A 17827-nucleotide genomic window follows, 5' to 3' on the forward strand; every position below is an offset into this window, starting at 1 on the left:
TATTAGATTGATTAGCATTAAGTTACAACTCGATTCTATCTAATAACGTTAAAATTCTCAACTAAATTCACGGACTTACATCCGCTTGGCGAAACTCTTTGGCTCGCGTTTGTTCGCAGCATTTGGAGCATTTTCAAGGAAAACTTTCGATTATACCTAATTTATAAAATTTACTTTTAAGCATAATAATCGCAAGTAAATAATTTCGTAGGATATATTTAATTCGATTGGCTTAGATAATCACTCGTTTTCGTTTGGAGTCGTGAGAGTAAATGTCCGAATGTATATTTAAATCAAAATAAACGACACGAAAAATGCTAAAGCACCATGCAAAGTCAAAAAGAAACAAGAATAACGCGAGTAAATTGCGCGCACTGTAATATCGCAGTATCATAAAATTAAGATTGCATAAAAATTGCAACTATGCACCAGAAGGAACTATTTTCGAAAATAATAAACAAAACTAAACTAAATTGTGATGCAAAGTAACACAAAGCATCCTTTTTTATGATACTTTGATTGTTAGAAAGTTTTCCTCGAAAAGATCGCGTACAAGATGAGGTTGTATTTGCTGCATCACTTCTTTGTTTGCTAGCACGATTAGAATATCTCTTCCTTTTAATCAGTTAATATTTTTAAGAAAGGAAGAAGCTATGACTCTGACTTCGCGCAGCATACGATCAAAGTTAAAAACCGCTTTCGATGAGAAAACTAATGCGCTTGTAACTTCTGCCTGTACCAAGTACTAAATTCCACGTAATTAAAGCGCGCGGTCTTGCACGCACGTCTGCAGAACGAGGACATGATCTTTCAGACGTACGTTTGCGCGCTTAACAGAGAAGCACGCCGCGAAACTTGTACAGAATTGCAAATTTCGTAATATAACTACAAACCGCAAGCTCTCATTCTAGACGTGGAGGCATAGCTCAACCCGACATACGCCATATTTCGCATTTAGAATAGTGTCTTTTGCTTGGACGAGACGTCGCGCAGACACGTTTCCATGATCGACGAGCTCATTTTCTTCAAGTTGACCATTGATTTTTCGTGTTGATGAATTACAATTGATGACAATTTTTTTTAGCACAGTCTTCTCAGACGACGCTGATGCGACGACCGCATTTGTTTCAATGAGAACATACTCATAGACAGTCCAAGGGTCGCAAGGAAAATTGCGGAGGTCGCTGTGCCGCGATCGAAAGCCCTAGCTTTGTACAAAGCTGGACTGTTTACCTGAAAATAAAAACTTTAAAATGAGACTAATTCAGAATTAAAAAAAATTAATATTTACACAGTTAACCAAATGTAGGTGGAAATGCAAATTAAGTAGGTGGTAATTGAAGTAGATTACCGTAGTATTGAATTCCGAAAATTCTTAATGCAATTTACCTGATTCAGAGTCAGTCGGAAAGCATATAGCGCGGTATGGGTCGGATGCATTCTCGTTAGTGCAGCTTTTTTTGTGTATCCTGAAAGAATACAATAATTAATATAAATATTCTAATAAATTATACTGAATATTCTCGAATTGGGACCGCGACAATTCTGCATCGCCTCACTTCCAAATACAACGAATAAACCGCAATGTTCTTTTTAATTATACGTTATATAATTTATACCTTCTTCTTGATACAACACGAGAACGCACGCACTTGGCTCAGCTTAGCTGCGCAACAGTAACTGCGTCAAACGCACGGGACGTGAATTATAATAACGGGCGAATGAGAAGTGTAACGCGAAACGACGGAGTAGCAGCGAGATAACTGAATAGAGGACAAAAATTCCTAGTCACTTGCGTAAAACCAGCTCTTATCGCTCGCGACAATGAATTTGTAGCTTTGTAAAACACATGCGCGCAAAGTGAATGATCTTTTCGATTGAAAACATCTGTGGAGTAGTTAGATAAGATGCTCTCTACTTATAAAAAAGATTGCGACGTCGAGAAACCTTTACATTAACAACGTAGCACCTGATGTATAATTTATTGAGACAATAATAATAAAGTTCTTTTTTCTACGCTTAGAATTATTCAGTTTGACACTGGTTAATGATTTCGATAAACTTTATACAGATCTCAATGATAAATCATTAAAAATTTACTCGTTTGCGATCGAAACAATCTTTTGGATAAATAAGTTTTGCTTTTTTTTTTTTTATAAATGTAAAGTCCAATATAAATCGAAGAATTTATTACTTGGTGGTATTTATAAACCCCAAATATGTAAATTAATGATTTATCTAAGTTATTACAAATTCAAGACACGATAAGCTACACGTAAATTACTATCTTGACAAAATACTAAAGTTCCTCAATGCGAAATTAAAAAAAAATAAAAAGCCAGCGCAGTTACTGCAAACACGAATATTAATATTGATAATTCACGTTAAAAAATTTACAAGAACTTAACATACAAATAACAGTTTTTCAGTTAGCGAAATAATTCAAAGTGCCAATTAAATTACAAGAGAGAATTCTTTATCTAAATGCAAATAAAAAAAAAAAAAAAAAAAATTGTTTCTCCTGCGTCATCAGATATCAGAATTGATGACGAACCGCGAGGTGAAAAAAATAATGCAACTTAATCAATCAACCCTAATCTTCAACGTTTTGCGTCATTGAATTATCGTAAACGATTGTAAGACGCAAAACGAAAAATCCTTAGCAGTGGATACTTTTGATAAATACATTCTGCTGCGTTGAGCATTATCAGACATTGCCACGGATTTTTTTCCTTGCTTTTTAATTTTCTGCACTTAGCGAATCCGACTTTGTCGTCGCCAAGATGAGAAGAGGAAGCGACATGACTTCTCGAAGATAACGAGCACCCTCACGAGCATTGTTATCAGTAAACGCTTATTAGTCAGACGTACATTCAGCGCTGATATAGCAAGACCTAATCCTACAAAAACTTTATCGCTACAATCTGACGTTCACTCGATCTCCTGCAATCATACCGACATATTCAAATAAACAAGACGTATTTTTAAAAGCCCCAAAGATACGAAACATATTTGACTATCCATAAACAAATAATTACATAATAAATTGTAAGAAATATTATATAATTATATAATATATATTGCAATTTATTACGTAATTATATAATAAGACTATGCAATATAATAAATAGTAATAAATATTATACAGCTCGTTATATAATGTTCACATTACTGATTACAGACAGGCAATTCTTGGCCAGCGAGCTTAAATTAAATCATCCGATTTTGTTTCGCCACACGATGGCTAACGTCTCTCTTCATTACGCAAGACTTCTCCGCCTAAAATAAAATTATTTATGAATTATCACGTAGTTAAGTCTTCCGCGTCTCGCTTGTAGAACGAGTGCCGACCCAGACCAGGCGCCACGAATTCGCGAAGGAGACGCGAAGGTTGAAACAATGATCGACTTACTGCCGTGAGCACCGTAAAGTCCCGTTACATCTTCCCTATCGCAAAAACCCATTATTCGCCGCGGAAACTTGGCACCGAGCCGTACACGTGCAAGATCGACCTTCCTTTCGCGACGGCAGCCCTGAACGGTTAAAGTACTCGAAGACTAGCCTTGGCAATTACGAAACCTTCAACCTCAAGCCTATAGTCAACCTCGAGAAAAAAATCTGACCTCTCACGACTTCCTCGTCGGCTCGTCCACGAAGGTTTCTCGGACTTCGCCGGGAAATTAATTCCTGTACGCCGGAAAGTCCGCGAGCTCGCGATTACTAACCTTGAAAACTTCCACTTCTGAATTTCCTCGAAAATGAGGATCAATGAGGATTTCTCGTTGACGACGATGATGAAGAAAAGGGAATAAATGTCGCACGCGCTTGCAAGCGCAAAGCTTCTAACATGGCGAAGAGGCCACGGAATTTATAAAACGACTTAACCTATACGTCTTATCTCATGAGAGCCTTCTCCCACGTGAGAAAATGTAACGGATATCTGATAGCATTGAGTAAAGAACGAGTTCGGATATCTTTTCCTCCTCGCCGAGAAGCATTCCTCCGAAACTAGCATCTTTGCGACGGTGTTTTTTTTTTTTTTCCGATTCGTTACGTAACGCGACTATTTTGATTGTCTGGTATAGTCAAAGCGCGATTACGTGACGAAGGGTGACTGACAACCAATTAAAAAAAATTGTTTACACGAAAATAGCGATTCTGTAGCACATAATTGAGACGCCGCATTGATCTTCCATCCAATTCAACTCCGCGTCGAAATCAAGCAGCGATCCGAAGAGGAAAAACCATAGCAACTCGAGCAGAAAACTGTTTTTGCCATCTCAATGGCTCTAAAGGCAAAACTTGATCGATTTTATCTCGCAATGTTACCCTGCTATTAAAATAAATATGCTAGTTTGAGGTAAAAAGAAATAGCTCGTTTGCGACAATCTCGGTGCTGCATTTTTTTTTTTTTTTTTTTTTTTTAACGCCGCGTGAAAAACCAGAAAGCCACGAGAAGTTAAACAGTGAAACGCAGACAGAATTGAATTTAATGGATGCATACTTTTGGGTAATGCAGCGGAAGGACCACTTACTTGTTTATACCGAATGATGCCGAACCCGGTTTGGTCGGTTTAGTAAATGAGACCGGGAGAAACGTGCCTTGCCTCGTTGCCTTCGCGGAGCAGAAGTTGGAAAGGCGGACCACGGCTCGAATGATACTAAGAACGGCCGCGATGCGAAGGAAACGTAGAGAGGAAAGCGGAAGTACGAGCAGCGCCATTATTCTAATGCTCGCTCAATTGAAAATGATTATTAGCTAAATAAATCAACGTAGATTAATTTTCTTCTATTTTTCCTTTCAATTTTTCTCATTTAGATTCCGTCCTTTTATTACTTTAATTGCTTTCTTTTTATTTTATTTTAGAAGAATTCAAGAAAAATGGCAGCCGAATGCCGTCGGAACACTTGGCCGTGATTGGTCAATTTCCTACGGCTTGAAATTTCTCGCGTTTGTTGCACTCGGCTTAAGGAATTTGTTGCGGCACGCTTTAGGAACAGGGATAAAGCTGCAAGCCGAAGAACCTACACGGCTCGTAGTAAGTAACGGAATTTTTGAAAAAATAAATCAACTGGAAGTGCATAATGTGTTTGAAATACTTAATAAATCTCGTATTACGGAATGTGTAGTACAAGTACGTATCTTTGTTTCGATAATTTTACATATATGTAAGTATACCACATGCATGAATTTTTCAAATAGATACGCTGTATCTGTACCTCACGTAAGTAGATATTCATCCTAAATGTTAGAATGCACACGAACATTTTATTACTGCATTTTATAGCTTTTAATCGACATTGCAGGTGATTAATTGAAATAAATTGAACCCAGCTGAAAGAATTTCTTGAACAAAAGTCAACCTGGGGAGATCTCGAACGTTTCTAAGGGAGCTACAAGATGGAAGTTGATCTCGAGCCGATAAGGAATTAAATGAATAAGCCCTCGTGTCAATCAACGCATCATTTCAGGAAGATAACGAAGAGGATCGTTGACGGCCTGGGTTCGAAAATGTAAATCGTGCGCACGCAAGAGAAGCAAGAGCCGATGACATGGCGCGGCGCCTCAGTTTATCGCCGAGACCTAACCCGGCCCCCCCTGGACCCGGTCCCCCCCTGTCACTGCTCTGATAGGTGACGCATGATACCCGGTGGTGGCGACGGCGGCCGTTTCTCCCGACCGTCCGTCGTTCGTGCCTGGATCGCGGTCAGTACGCGTAGTCGGCACGGTGCGCGCGGTTCGGGGTTTTGGGGTCTCGCGCATGAATGCACGCAAATCTCCACTGTATTTTTCGCTCGCCGCCTCGTACCCAGTCTCGCGTCGTCTCCCTTCCTCCCTCACGACGGGTCGGACCAGCACCGCGTAGGATGACCGATTCCCAAATCGAGATGCATTACACCCCGCCGACGTCGGACACCATCCAGACGAAGCCGTTCCCGATACGAGGTAATATTTTGAGTCTTCTCGCCGTCTCGCTTTTTATCTGTCTCCCTCTTTCTCGCGCGATCGCGCGGGACGCCCGGACTACCTCCGTCTCCCTGCCGCCCGCCCGTCTCAACCCCTTCGCCACCCTTCCCCCACGCACTCGTGAGATCGAACACGTGCGAAGAACGTGGGCCCCGCGTTTGCGTTTCGTAGGAAGTTCAAGGCCTCCGATCTCGCGGTCAATGTACCGGGTGTCTTCTCCTCGGTGTCGCGTTGCACCGGTTTCGTCGTCACGGTGATCGGCGTGATCCCGTCGATGCAGAGCGCCCGAGCGGCGACCGCGGACGGGTAACCGCGGATATATTTTTCTTTCCGAAGAGCAGCCACGCGAATTTCCGCTCGGGTATATTTTCCAAGCACGGTATGGAAAAGAAAATCCTATTTGTTTGCCTCGATTCTCGGCAAAAACGAAAGTTCGTTCATTTTTGCAAATATTTTTAATTATTTTACATTATGCAATTTTTTTTTCACTGTAGCGTATATTCGTTTTAACAGAAAAAAAAGTAATGAGATAAAAAAAAACAAATATTTGTCTCTTGTTCGTTTCAGCTAAGGCAGATTAATTTCAATCTTGATTTAATTTATTTTTTTATAATTTTAGGAATTAAGAGAAGATAAAAAATATAAATCGAAACGATAGCTAATCTACAGCGAAGAAAAATTGATGTTAATGTTCACAGATCGTTGTCTTAAAAGAAGACTAAGAAACGAACGTACTTGACGCATGGCGTATCGCGTTGGGACTGCAAGATAAATTATCACTTTTTGTTTTATGAGTAACCTTGAACAGTCGAAGGCAGTCAGAGTATTTAACGTCGAAAAGCAAATAAACTCGTCATTTTTGTCCATGTTGACGGAATTAACTGTCTCATTTCCTTCACGCGCGAGGATAAACAATTTGATACAGCGATATGCATATTATCTCCTTATAAGGAAGTAAAACTCGATAGATAAATCCATTGGACGTAAGATAACGTAGCCAGGCGCATTACATTTATCCGTGAAGAAAGAACGGTATTAACGAGATATTACAAAAGAAAAAAAAATTACACATGATAAATGATCGTAAATTATTAGATGCATTCGTATCTTCGATTTCGAATCGATAAGACCAGCTATTATTTAAAATTGTTATTTTCTTTTGAAGCACGCAAGAACCGGAATCTTACTGCAGACTTCGTATTCTTTACTTTAAACTTTTCAGAAAGAATTATTTATTGGATTACGATCTTTATTATGGATTATAATCATTAATAAAGATATCATTACAGAATCATTAATTATGCGACTTGACAGAATCAAAGAGACCTTCGATCTAAACTTTAAAATATCTTATCTTCTTTCAAGCGTATCTTGGATATTCTTTAAAATATATTTGTATTATGTTATATTTATTTATCTCAAATATTCTTCAATGACAATGTTGGAATAATTACGAAATTAATGATAGAACATCACGTGCGTATTATACGCTCATTTAGTAAATGAGAGGTGCCTGATTTAGGCAGAAAACAGTTTTTTAGTATTTCGTTTTGATGTATATTTAGATCTAGTTTTATAAGCGATCTCGAAATTTTAATCTATATATTATATAATGTAACACTTTTTTTATTACGTTAAAATTTTCTAAAAGTGCATATATTTTTTTATTTAAAAATTAAATTAATATATAACTTTAACTTTATGTGCACACGTAAAAAAATCTTGTGTTTGATTTTCTGAAAGTTATTTCTTGTTCAACATCTCTTTTTTTTTTTTTTTTTATAGGTGAACGAGCTAATTTCGTGAATAAGCCACATGTGATCGCGATGGTCGGCCTGCCGGCTCGCGGCAAGACCTACATATCTAAGAAGCTTTGTCGATATCTCAATTGGATTGGCATCAGCACAAAGGTCTTTAACTTAGGCGAGTATAGGCGGCATGCCACCACGGCCTATCAATGTCACGAGTTCTTCCGTCCCGATAACATAAAAGCTATGGCGATACGAACGCAGTGCGCGAAAGACGCTTTGAATGACGTCTGTCAGTGGCTAGAAAGTGGCGACGGCGAGGTCGCCGTTTTCGACGCCACCAACTCCACGGTCGAGAGACGTCAGCTCATACGCGACATCGTTGTACGCAAGATGGGTTTTAAGCTGTTCTTCGTTGAGTCGGTGTGCAATGATCCAGAAATTGTTGAGCAGAACATTATGGAAGTATGTATTCAAGAAACATCCAGATAGCAATTGGACAATCCTGTACTTAATAGATACATTTAGAAAAATTATATTGATTGGTTTTTTTTAATAGTTTACTATGTTAGTCTTTTATATTAATATTGATGTTAATAACAGGTTTAGTGAATGTATGATATATTTAATTATGTAGTATGGATATATAAATATTTTATAAGAATGATTTCTTTACAAGGTAAAAGTGAGTAGCCCGGATTACGCGAATATGAAGAAAGAAGATGTGCTCGCGGACTTTATGCAGCGAATCGAGCACTATCAAGAGCGATATCAGCCGCTGGACGAAGAGCGCGAGAGCGACCTGTCGTTCATGAAAATATACAACACCGGCGAGAAGGTGCTGGTTCATAAGCACGAAGGCCATATACAAAGTAGAATAGTTTACTACCTTATGAACATTCATATTGTGCCACGCACGATTTACTTGACCAGGCATGGTGAGAGCCTGATGAACCTCGATGGCAGGATAGGCGGCGATTCAGACTTGAGCGAGCGAGGACATGATTATGCTAAGGCACTGGCAGACTATATCAGTAGTCAGAACATACAGGTAATTTTCCTTGACCTTTTCAATATCCAATTTTATCGATTTATTAATAATTATATATATTAGATGCCGATAAAAAATTTTATTTAATCTCTGATCACTATAATCTAATATTTAGTTTTTAATAATAGTAAAATAAATACAACTGTACAAGAAAATTGAAATGTAAAATATCAAAACTGTATTTTATATAATTATTAATATATGCATATTTTATGCATACATAAATGTAAGAGCTGTTATCGTCGCAGGTTACTTTGACCATCTTACATGCACTTAATTTTTTAAGCAATTTTATATGAATTAAATAACATCTGCAGGGTTTAAGAGTTTGGACTAGCTGGCTGAAAAGAACTATTCAAACCGCGGCTGACGTGCAGGCACCGCAGGAAAGGTGGAAAGCTCTCAACGAAATTGATGCCGTAAGTTAAAATATTATACGTATATATTAAGTAATTAATCAATTTTTTTACCTTTATCTTCTTCGTGAATTATCTTAGGGTATTTGCGAAGAGATGACTTACGAAGAAATCGCTTCCAAGTATCCTACGGACTTTGCTGCGAGAGATCAAAACAAATTCTCGTATCGTTATCCGAGGGGGGAGAGTTACGAAGATCTTGTTGCACGACTGGAGCCTGTAATAATGGAATTGGAACGACAGGGTAACGTTTTAGTCGTTAGTCATCAAGCGGTCTTACGGTGTTTACTTGCGTACTTTTTGGATAAAAATGCAGGTTAGTAAAAATTTTTAAATAAAATATTGTAATGTATTATTATTCATTATATCATAGGATATTGAAATCTATTCTCGATTATTTGCATGAGCAAATGATTCAAACCGCAGCATTAGCTCAATACGTAATATCCACGTTATGATGTCTAAGAATGGAGAGATTTGAATATCGAAACGCTAACAACAGCTTTCGGCCTTCGACGTATTGAAATCTGTTCAGAAAATAAGCGATAAATATAGTCGTCCACGCAAAAACGGATTATAATGACGTAATTGTTCGTTTCATTGTTCGGTGAAATAGCTATATTTATTCTCGCTTTACGACTCTTTTAATATGATCTTATTAACGCGCACGAAGATCGAGTATCCAAGATATTCATTTTTTATTTCCATATATAGTAGGTTCAAATTGTTCCTATTTTCAGATGAACTACCGTATTTGGAAGTACCTTTGCATACTATTATGAAGCTAACACCGGTCGCTTACGGTTGCAAAATGGACACGATTCACCTAGGGATAAACGCCGTGGACACTCATCGGCCGAAACCAAAGGTAGAATTTATCATAATAAAGTCGTAACAATTATGTTTTTCTCCCTCGAAAGTGCTTTACTTGCTGAAAATAGAAATAATAAGAGCAAGTACCTTCTCGTTTTGCTTGCTAATTTTCCGACGCTGATACTCTATACCAACGAAATATACATTGTGCTTATATTTTAATGTTCTCGAAATGCTTGACACTTAACTGTACTGGAAACACAAATTATTTAATTTTTTGTCTTTAATCAAAATATCCTTAGAGTCATTTGTACCTGTTAAAAAACAAATCACTTTCATAAATTAGAAATTCATCGCATGCATTTTTTTTATTTTTTTTTTTTATGGATTTGGGACAAATGTGTTATTTGTGTGCTTTATTATAAATTTATTATATTTGCATTATATGAAATCATAACGTTATATGATGTCTCATGACGTTAATCTTGTTTGAATTGTAAAAAAATTATTTGTAGTCATATTTCTGCTGGATAATTGTTAATCTATATTTACATATGCTGTACTTTCAGAAAGTATAAGCGTTATTGCGGAACCATTATGGTACTAAATGTATATTTATAAGCTCGTTCACAGCGATATGATGACGACATTCTATGGAATTTATATTCAATCAATCACTGTAACAGTTGTGAAATAATTATATATGCAATTAAACTTATATTTTGATCGTTCAGAAAGAAGTAACGAACTGAATCATGATAAAATTGAATGATATATATTTTTCAAGGTTGTATCTCTTAATTAAAAACTTACGAAACTAGTTATATTCAAATTAATTAATTGTAAAAGATTAACAGAATGTAAAATTGCAGATGATAGAGGTAAATGGATTGGTATCTCCTTACGCAAGGCAAATTGTACTTATATATGGGCAATTATGTATTCCAGCGTAAAAATAACGAAAGCACATTGATGCAAAGTTATCCATAAACGGCTTAAAAATCGAAGCTGTAGCATTGCTGCTGATTTCAATTGTTTTAATACGCTAATAAAGCTCTTTGTGGCAAATCTGCTGTAGAGCATGTATCCTCGATAGAGAAATATATCCTTTTCAGTCTGCATTTATATGCAGGCTGCTCTTTTCTTCGCAAGCGCACGTTGCGGCAAACGCTAAAATGCCCATTGTGGAACTTTCAATTTTCAGATCCCGGGATATCTAGACGAGAAATTTCGAGGGATGGGGAACCTACTACGCACGTGATAACAACGATATTCGTAAAGCACGACGCAGAGCTATTCCCTACCGTTGATATACCGAGAACACTGAAGCAGCATAGATTCGGCAGCTGGCTGCCGCCCGCCCCTTCTCGCGTACATGAATCAGCGCGCATCCGAGCCCTTTTCTTCCTAGATGTGTCAAAAGCGAGCTAGAAACGAAGCGCGATCGGCAGCGTATTCTATGAAATTCATAGGCACGGATGGAAGATCGTCTTCGCCTCTGCAACCAACGCAGGTCTCGTGTGACGATCATATACACGCAGCACATGTGCGTTTTGTGATTTTTATATTTTTTGATTGACATCTAGGTAGGTAAGTATAACGAGAAAAACATATGTGATACAGGGATGATTCGTTGATTAAAACAAAGTCTGGTGAACGTGCGTATACGCATTTGTTGGACAAAAGATCATTTTTCTAGACAAGCGTATATGGACTCGCATGTTCTCCAACCAGTGCATTATTTGAAGTATTTGCTTTCTCCTCGGAGAAAAGTATATCCCGACAGACAATACTTGTACGATATTATATGGTGATTTCAAGACAGAATCATATACATTTCTATGTATCTCTCCCTTTCGTTTGGCAGATACTTCGAAGTGTTAACTCGCGAATCTGTAAACAGACGTATTCCTTTTTTACATCCATATTTCAAACGTTATTTTGAAAACTCATCGGATGATTCTTAGAGACTTCCAGGAGGCGGATCCAAGTTAAAAAAAAAAATTAAAAAAAAAAAAAAAGAATTGTGACGTTGATAATAACACTCGGCTACGTAAAGGTATTCGAGACCTAATACAATATCTTAGATATTCGATAACACTTCCAATCAGTTTAACGGAACATGTTACAGTTCAGTTCATTGTCTAACATGTACATTGCGATCTTGTATGCATAATAAGTAGCAAGATTACGGATTTCGATTATAAATATGTATCTCGATCGCTGAGAAACATATAATAAATAACACATGTAATTTTATGCGTTTACTTACTGATTTAGGGATTCCTGTTCGATATTAAGTTTACGCCGCTGAAAATAGAATTTCTTGCAAGCTGGATATTTCAACAAATTATATAAAAAAGTTACAATTAATTATGTATTATTTTATTTTAGTTTAAAAATATTTAATTTAATTATTCAGATGTATTATTGAATTTTATTTTAATGTTTGACTTATTCTCAATTTGGCGGGAGAAATGGTGGGAAGCTCGTAGTGGATTTCGTTCGAACTATCGGTTTCGGAATTTCAACGAAGTCCGCTACGAGCCGCCAGTGTACGGGTTGCCGGCGTTGGAGCGTTATTCAATTATTAGAGTAAATGCGATAATTTGTAAAAGGACCTCGGAAGTATAATTAAAGGAAGGAATGCTTCAAGTTCCTTGGGATCGCAGTTTCATTAAAGGTATACGGTTTGAAGTATCGCAAGAGTAATGGCGTCTACTAACGAATTCGGCCCCGATTCTGGCGGTAGAGTGAAGGTAACCTAAAATATTGCTGTACCTGTTGATAAATTTACTTTTTTATACTTTTTATTATCTCTAAACTATCTCGGAATGGTCGCGTTCAGCAGAAATGCTGTTTTGTAGTTGTTGTAAAAATAGTAAATCTGATTGACGTATGCTCTTAGATTCTACCAAATCTAGTCAATTTTTTTTCTCGTTTTTAAGTACACCGAAAAGCAGATGTGACGTTTTCTGCGGCGACAACGGCTAGCGTACGTAATCCTAGGCGGCAGAGGTAGGAGATGAGGGAACGGGGAGAAATCAGTCTTCGGCAAACCGGCCGGCGCGGTATATATATGCGGTACATGTAAAAATCGACGCGCACGACGCTACGATAAAATCACGTTCGCTAGCTGCCGTCGTCGTATCTGCCTTTCAGCGTACATAAAGTACAGAAAATGTGTTATTTTATTAAGTAATTTAATTATTATAGGGAGTTACCGTGGTTAAGCCTATAGTTTATGGCAATGTATCGCGTTACTTTGGAAAAAAGAGGGAGGAAGATGGACATACACATCAATGGACTGTGTACGTCAAGCCATACAACAATGAGGACATGTCCACTTATGTGAAAAAGGTGCATTTCAAGCTGCATGAGAGCTACAACAATCCTAATCGAATCGTCACGAAGCCACCGTACGAGTTAACAGAAACAGGCTGGGGAGAATTTGAAATAGTCATTAAGATTTATTTTCACGATCCGAACGAACGTCCTGTAAGTAAACGAGCTTGTCACGATAAAAAAAAAAAATTTATTAATTCGGCTTACTTTGTCGATCGTAAAAATAATAAATTAATTTCAGGTGACGATATATCACATATTGAAATTGTTTCAATCAACGCCTGAAATACAATTAGGGAAGAAGAATCTAGTTTCTGAATTTTACGAAGAGATAGTATTTCAAGATCCAACAGCATTGATGCAACATTTACTGAGTTCTAGCAGGCCCATGACACTTGGAGTTTGGCGGCATAATACAGATTGTATAATTCCTATGATCATTTAGCTAAAGATTAATCTACATTTATTAACATTTTATTTATTAAAAAATTTTTTTTTTATTTTATTAATTTAACAATTTGTAATTATTCTTGCAGTTGAAGCATTGAAGGAATCTACAATGAAAGATATTATGGAGGCACGCAATAAAATAAGACTCGAAGTGATAGATTTGAAAGAAAAATTGACACTGGCAAAAGAAACTATTGCAAAGTTTAAAGAAGAGATTGCAAAGATTTCTAAAGCCGGTGGAAGTTTATCCGTTGCCTAATTACATTGTTTTGAGACGGAAACATCGACGTCCATCCAAAAACATCGATTATTTGTCCAGTAAATATCTTTTTCTTCATATATAAAGTGTACATAATTTCGTTATAATTAAATTTTATTTTAATTATTTTAAAAATGATTACTATATTGTATATCCAACGTCGCTGATAAGAAATAAAATTTTTTATTACATTATTAGTACAAGTTATACTTGTAATTTGTAATAAATTTTATCTTTAGGTTTTTTGTGTAATTTTTTATTTTTAAGGAGTCTGTAATGTATCATATTAAATTTTAATAATAATAAATTATATATTTTTATCTTTTAACTTTTCAGTATTGAACGAAGTGAAAACAATATAGAGATTAACGTATATAAAAAGACCTATATCTGGACACAAATAAATTCTTTGCGTCGGAAGCCTAGAAACTGCAAGACTACAAGTTATTATAATATAAACTACAAGATAACGAGTTATCAGTATGTTGATTAGTTTGAGGAAACTAACTGAAAGTACGAGATAAATTTTGAAATGTTTCGAAATCCAAGGATAAGATAAAAGCCCTACATGCAACGGAGGCCGATAATTGAGGAATCATTATCGCGCATGTAAACGCTGCTAATGCACAAGACGTGATGTAAACTACGTCAAGATTGCTGGATATATATATGTATAGTAACGTAAAGCGCACGCGACAACGCCGGCGCTGCGTCTGTTATAAACCGCCGATGATCCGCGGCGAGTTCGGTAGCTTCAAAAGGTCGTCTGTCTCTCTCCAACTCTACCTAGGCGAGAGATGAGTGCGGTCGTCGAGAAAACGTGAGCATTGTGTGCATTAGGTTTCACCGTCCTCGATCATAAACTATTCTTGATCCGATCTCGCCTTGTCTGCTGCCTAACCGGCGGCGCGTGATTCACAGTGTTACGTAACAATCAACCGGCCAGTCACACTGACGCGGCTACGCGAGTGCGTGGTGTTTAGACGACGTTTTTTTTTTTTCCCCTCTCTCGAACGACCGCTGAAGCGTTCTCGCGTTAAAAACGAAAGTTCTCAAGTTTTAGGCTTTAATTTAAATTAATTTGAACGCGTAAAGTTTTGTGAAACTTGTCCCGACAAACTCGAGGACAAAGAGAGATTCTTTCTTATTTATTTAACAAAGGAAATACTTGTGCACACCTGTGCATACTTGTACATGTTTTACAATCGCGTTTATGCTCGACAACGAGACAATGAGAAACGGTGTATCAAGAAGAATTTGTAATTAAGTTCGTGAAACTAATAATAGAAATAATTTACTTCTAATATATTTTTTATTAATTTAATATACTTATGCGAGTCTTTTATTGTCACAAGTGATTATTATATTTTAAAATGCAGAAAGAATGAAATTATGTATTTATTCCGCAATATTAAGATAACTTGGCATTTAAAAAATATTAAGTCAATGAAAAAAGAAAATTTTTTTTTTTTTCTTTAGTCAGAAACACACGAGCATTTTTTATGTAGATAAGGAATAATTAAGGAAAGAACTAGAATAGATTTTAAATATATTAATGAATCCCAATAGACCGAATAAAAAATGGAAATAAAACGACTTTCGACTGACTCTTACCTGTTTTCAGACCCGGCGTGGAGTTCGCTCTCGGCGCTCTGTCGGCCGTGGGTGCTGGCTTCTTCACGAACCCCGTGGACGTGGTGAAGGTGCGGCTGCAGCTGCAGGGAGAACTCGAGGCGCGAGGCTCGTACACGAAGATATATAAAAACACACTGCACGCCGCGTACCTTATCGCCAAGCACGAAGGTGTGCTCGCCCTGCAGGCGGGACTTGTGCCTGCGCTCGCCTTCCAAGTCGTGCTCAACGGTATCCGACTGGGCGTATACAAGTCCGCTCAGCGTTACGAGTTAATCGTCGACAAGCAAGGCAACACCGATATTCTGCGGACCACTCTGGTGTCTGGCATCGCCGGTTGTACCGGTGCCGTCCTCGGCAGCCCACTGTACCTGGTACCGTATGACGAAATGTGCTCTATTTTGAATAAGATTGATCATAATGTTAATTAAAAAGAAACGTAGAATGTAAAATAAGAAAGAAAGCACGGTTTCTCGGAAGTATACGCACACAAATGTCTTTAGACAATTTCTTTTTTTTTTGTAATAAAGATACAAGATATAAACATTTTTGCCTAGAAATGTAGATAATGAGAAAGAGAGAGAGTAATTGGTGCCTATGCAGCACGCAAATTACAATTAACTGGATTATCGTATAATATTTTTTTAGGTCAAAACGCAGTTACAAGCGCAATCTGCGCAATCCATCGCCGTGGGCTTTCAGCACAATCACTCAGGATCGTGGGACGCCTTTAAATCCTTATGGATGGAGGGTGGCTTTGTGGCTTTATACAGAGGATGGAATGCCAGCATGCCGCGTGTATTCGTCGGCTCGGCGACGCAGCTGACCACCTTCGGATTAGCATCGGACTGGCTACGCTCGTTAAATGTAAGTAGTAGTCTCTAAAGAGCGATACCTTCTTTCCCACACTGAGGTCTTCAATTTTCTTCACCTGCTTTTATATTATAAAAAAAAAAATAATACCGATTACGTCTACTTCAATTATAAAACTGGAAAGCATATCGAAAGCAATTACTCTTTTTCGACCTGGATATGTACGAAGGCACCGATTGGTGATTCAATAAACCTCAGTGAGAGACTCGAGGGTCACACTTGTCGGTGTAACGCAACGTAGGATTCTTAATTTCTTTCAGATATTTCCAGATCGCCCGATATTGCTAACCTTTCTGGCCTCCTTGATCGGAGGTAGCTGCGTGGCCGTCACCATGCAACCGTTCGACGTCCTGGCCACGCGATTATACAATCAACGTGAGTATACGTTGAAATAATCGCGTGTTGAAATTTGTTTAAGCGCGATTTACCAAAGGCCACGATTGCGTGTCGGCGTTAACTTGCAATCATAAACGCGACGGAAGTTAAACTCCACATGAGTCTTCATCGCAGAGCGAATTTATTCGGCAGAACGTCCCCATTTTTTTCGATAAAATATTACTTTTTGTCGCGCGTTTACCCGACACGTCTCACATAACGCATTAACTTGGCATACGCCACTATAAATACAAAGCGGTGACTATAAATACGATCCTAAGACGCGTAACTATAAATGTACCTCGTGTATAGAACTCGTAATAAAGTTTCTCGAACGTAACGCGAAACACGCTCGATTAGCTAGAACATTTTCAGAGGATAAAAAGTTGTCCTTAACACTAGACTATTTAAATCTCGTAAAAAAAAAGCGTAGATTATGCGTTTATTGCTATGTCTGAAACTCGACTGCTTATACTAAATTTTTTTTGAACGTATGCATACACAGAGACGGACGTTACCGGAAAAGGAACCCTTTACAATGGACTCGGAGATGCGCTCGTCAAGATATTCCGCACCGAAGGTCTGACCGGCTTGTACAAAGGAACGTTTCCAACGTGGATGAGGATAGCGCCGCATACTGTTCTGTGCTTGGTGTTTTACGAGAAGCTGGATCAAGTGTACAGCAATTTTAGAACACGAGCCAAATGATATTAGAGAGTTATGTATAAATTTTATATATGTATATATAATAGATATATATGCAAAGCGGAAGTTTTATAGAATTTTTTCAAGAATGCCGAACAATAAATATTGCAAATCTATTCGGAATAAAATTGATGTTACGTACTGGCAGTGATCTCTCGATTGCGGATAGAATTACGGACGTACGTTCGATAT

The 17827-nt window shown here is 37.6% G+C and overlaps 4 protein-coding genes across 6 annotated transcripts; 3 read left to right on the plus strand and 1 right to left on the minus strand.

Moving 5' to 3' along the window:
• Positions 1 to 1080: 1080 nt before the first annotated feature.
• On the minus strand, positions 1081 to 3464 carry LOC139108174 (uncharacterized). The gene is made up of 3 exons (XM_070666266.1): positions 3413 to 3464; positions 1390 to 1469; positions 1081 to 1233 (listed from the first exon to the last, which is right to left on the minus strand). Exons 1-3 carry the CDS (start codon positions 3462 to 3464, stop codon positions 1081 to 1083), a joined length of 285 nt encoding a protein of 94 aa, XP_070522367.1.
• A 2141-nt stretch (positions 3465 to 5605) lies between these two features.
• Positions 5606 to 11073, plus strand: Pfrx (6-phosphofructo-2-kinase/fructose-2,6-biphosphatase). Of its 3 annotated transcripts, none has more exons than XM_070666250.1 (7): positions 5606 to 5947; positions 7754 to 8181; positions 8396 to 8767; positions 9085 to 9186; positions 9265 to 9499; positions 9924 to 10051; positions 10869 to 11073. In XM_070666250.1, exons 1-7 carry the CDS (start codon positions 5767 to 5769, stop codon positions 10947 to 10949), a joined length of 1527 nt encoding a protein of 508 aa, XP_070522351.1. In that variant the 5' UTR covers positions 5606 to 5766; the 3' UTR covers positions 10950 to 11073. The 3 variants fall into 3 exon arrangements, 2 of the variants coding, with proteins under 2 accessions (XP_070522351.1, XP_070522352.1); XM_070666251.1 differs by lacking the exon at positions 10869 to 11073 and adding an exon at positions 10566 to 10862 and having other exon boundaries at positions 5613 to 5947; XR_011546625.1 differs by having other exon boundaries at positions 5619 to 5947; positions 9924 to 10783.
• A 184-nt stretch (positions 11074 to 11257) lies between these two features.
• Gas41 (YEATS domain-containing protein 4 Gas41) lies at positions 11258 to 15222 on the plus strand. Its single transcript, XM_070666254.1, has 5 exons — positions 11258 to 12755; positions 13213 to 13494; positions 13583 to 13763; positions 13878 to 14109; positions 14387 to 15222. The coding sequence occupies exons 1-4, from the start codon at positions 12708 to 12710 to the stop codon at positions 14048 to 14050; spliced, it is 684 nt and encodes a 227-aa protein (XP_070522355.1). The 5' UTR covers positions 11258 to 12707; the 3' UTR covers positions 14051 to 14109; positions 14387 to 15222.
• LOC139108157 (solute carrier family 25 member 35) lies at positions 14733 to 17701 on the plus strand. The gene is made up of 5 exons (XM_070666252.1): positions 14733 to 14870; positions 15675 to 16056; positions 16331 to 16549; positions 16816 to 16930; positions 17436 to 17701. Exons 1-5 carry the CDS (start codon positions 14848 to 14850, stop codon positions 17636 to 17638), a joined length of 942 nt encoding a protein of 313 aa, XP_070522353.1. The 5' UTR covers positions 14733 to 14847; the 3' UTR covers positions 17639 to 17701.
• The last annotated feature ends 126 nt before the right edge of the window (positions 17702 to 17827 follow it).

The sequence above is a fragment of the Cardiocondyla obscurior genome, linkage group LG14 (genome assembly GCF_019399895.1).
Source record: "Cardiocondyla obscurior isolate alpha-2009 linkage group LG14, Cobs3.1, whole genome shotgun sequence".
Lineage (NCBI taxonomy): Eukaryota > Metazoa > Arthropoda > Insecta > Hymenoptera > Formicidae > Cardiocondyla > Cardiocondyla obscurior.

Excerpts from the sequence above, each read along its gene's own strand:
- LOC139108174 (XM_070666266.1), bottom strand. The coding sequence starts at position 3,464 with ATGGGTTTTTGCGATAGGGAAGATGTAACGGGACTTTACGGTGCTCAC. Across the intron at positions 1,470-3,412 it reads ACTTTACGGTGCTCACGGCA|GATACACAAAAAAAGCTGCA; the intron begins GTAAGTCGATCA and ends GTATTCTTTCAG. Across the intron at positions 1,234-1,389 it reads TCCGACTGACTCTGAATCAG|GTAAACAGTCCAGCTTTGTA; the intron begins GTAAATTGCATT and ends TTTTATTTTCAG.
- Pfrx (XM_070666250.1), top strand. The coding sequence starts at position 5,767 with ATGCACGCAAATCTCCACTGTATTTTTCGCTCGCCGCCTCGTACCCAG. Across the intron at positions 8,182-8,395 it reads TTGAGCAGAACATTATGGAA|GTAAAAGTGAGTAGCCCGGA; the intron begins GTATGTATTCAA and ends TTTCTTTACAAG. Across the intron at positions 10,052-10,868 it reads CTCATCGGCCGAAACCAAAG|ATGATAGAGGTAAATGGATT; the intron begins GTAGAATTTATC and ends GTAAAATTGCAG.
- Gas41 (XM_070666254.1), top strand. The coding sequence starts at position 12,708 with ATGGCGTCTACTAACGAATTCGGCCCCGATTCTGGCGGTAGAGTGAAG. Across the intron at positions 13,495-13,582 it reads ACGATCCGAACGAACGTCCT|GTGACGATATATCACATATT; the intron begins GTAAGTAAACGA and ends AATTAATTTCAG. Across the intron at positions 13,764-13,877 it reads TTGGCGGCATAATACAGATT|TTGAAGCATTGAAGGAATCT; the intron begins GTATAATTCCTA and ends TTATTCTTGCAG.
- LOC139108157 (XM_070666252.1), top strand. The coding sequence starts at position 14,848 with ATGAGTGCGGTCGTCGAGAAAAC. Across the intron at positions 16,057-16,330 it reads TCGGCAGCCCACTGTACCTG|GTCAAAACGCAGTTACAAGC; the intron begins GTACCGTATGAC and ends ATATTTTTTTAG. Across the intron at positions 16,931-17,435 it reads CACGCGATTATACAATCAAC|AGACGGACGTTACCGGAAAA; the intron begins GTGAGTATACGT and ends ATGCATACACAG.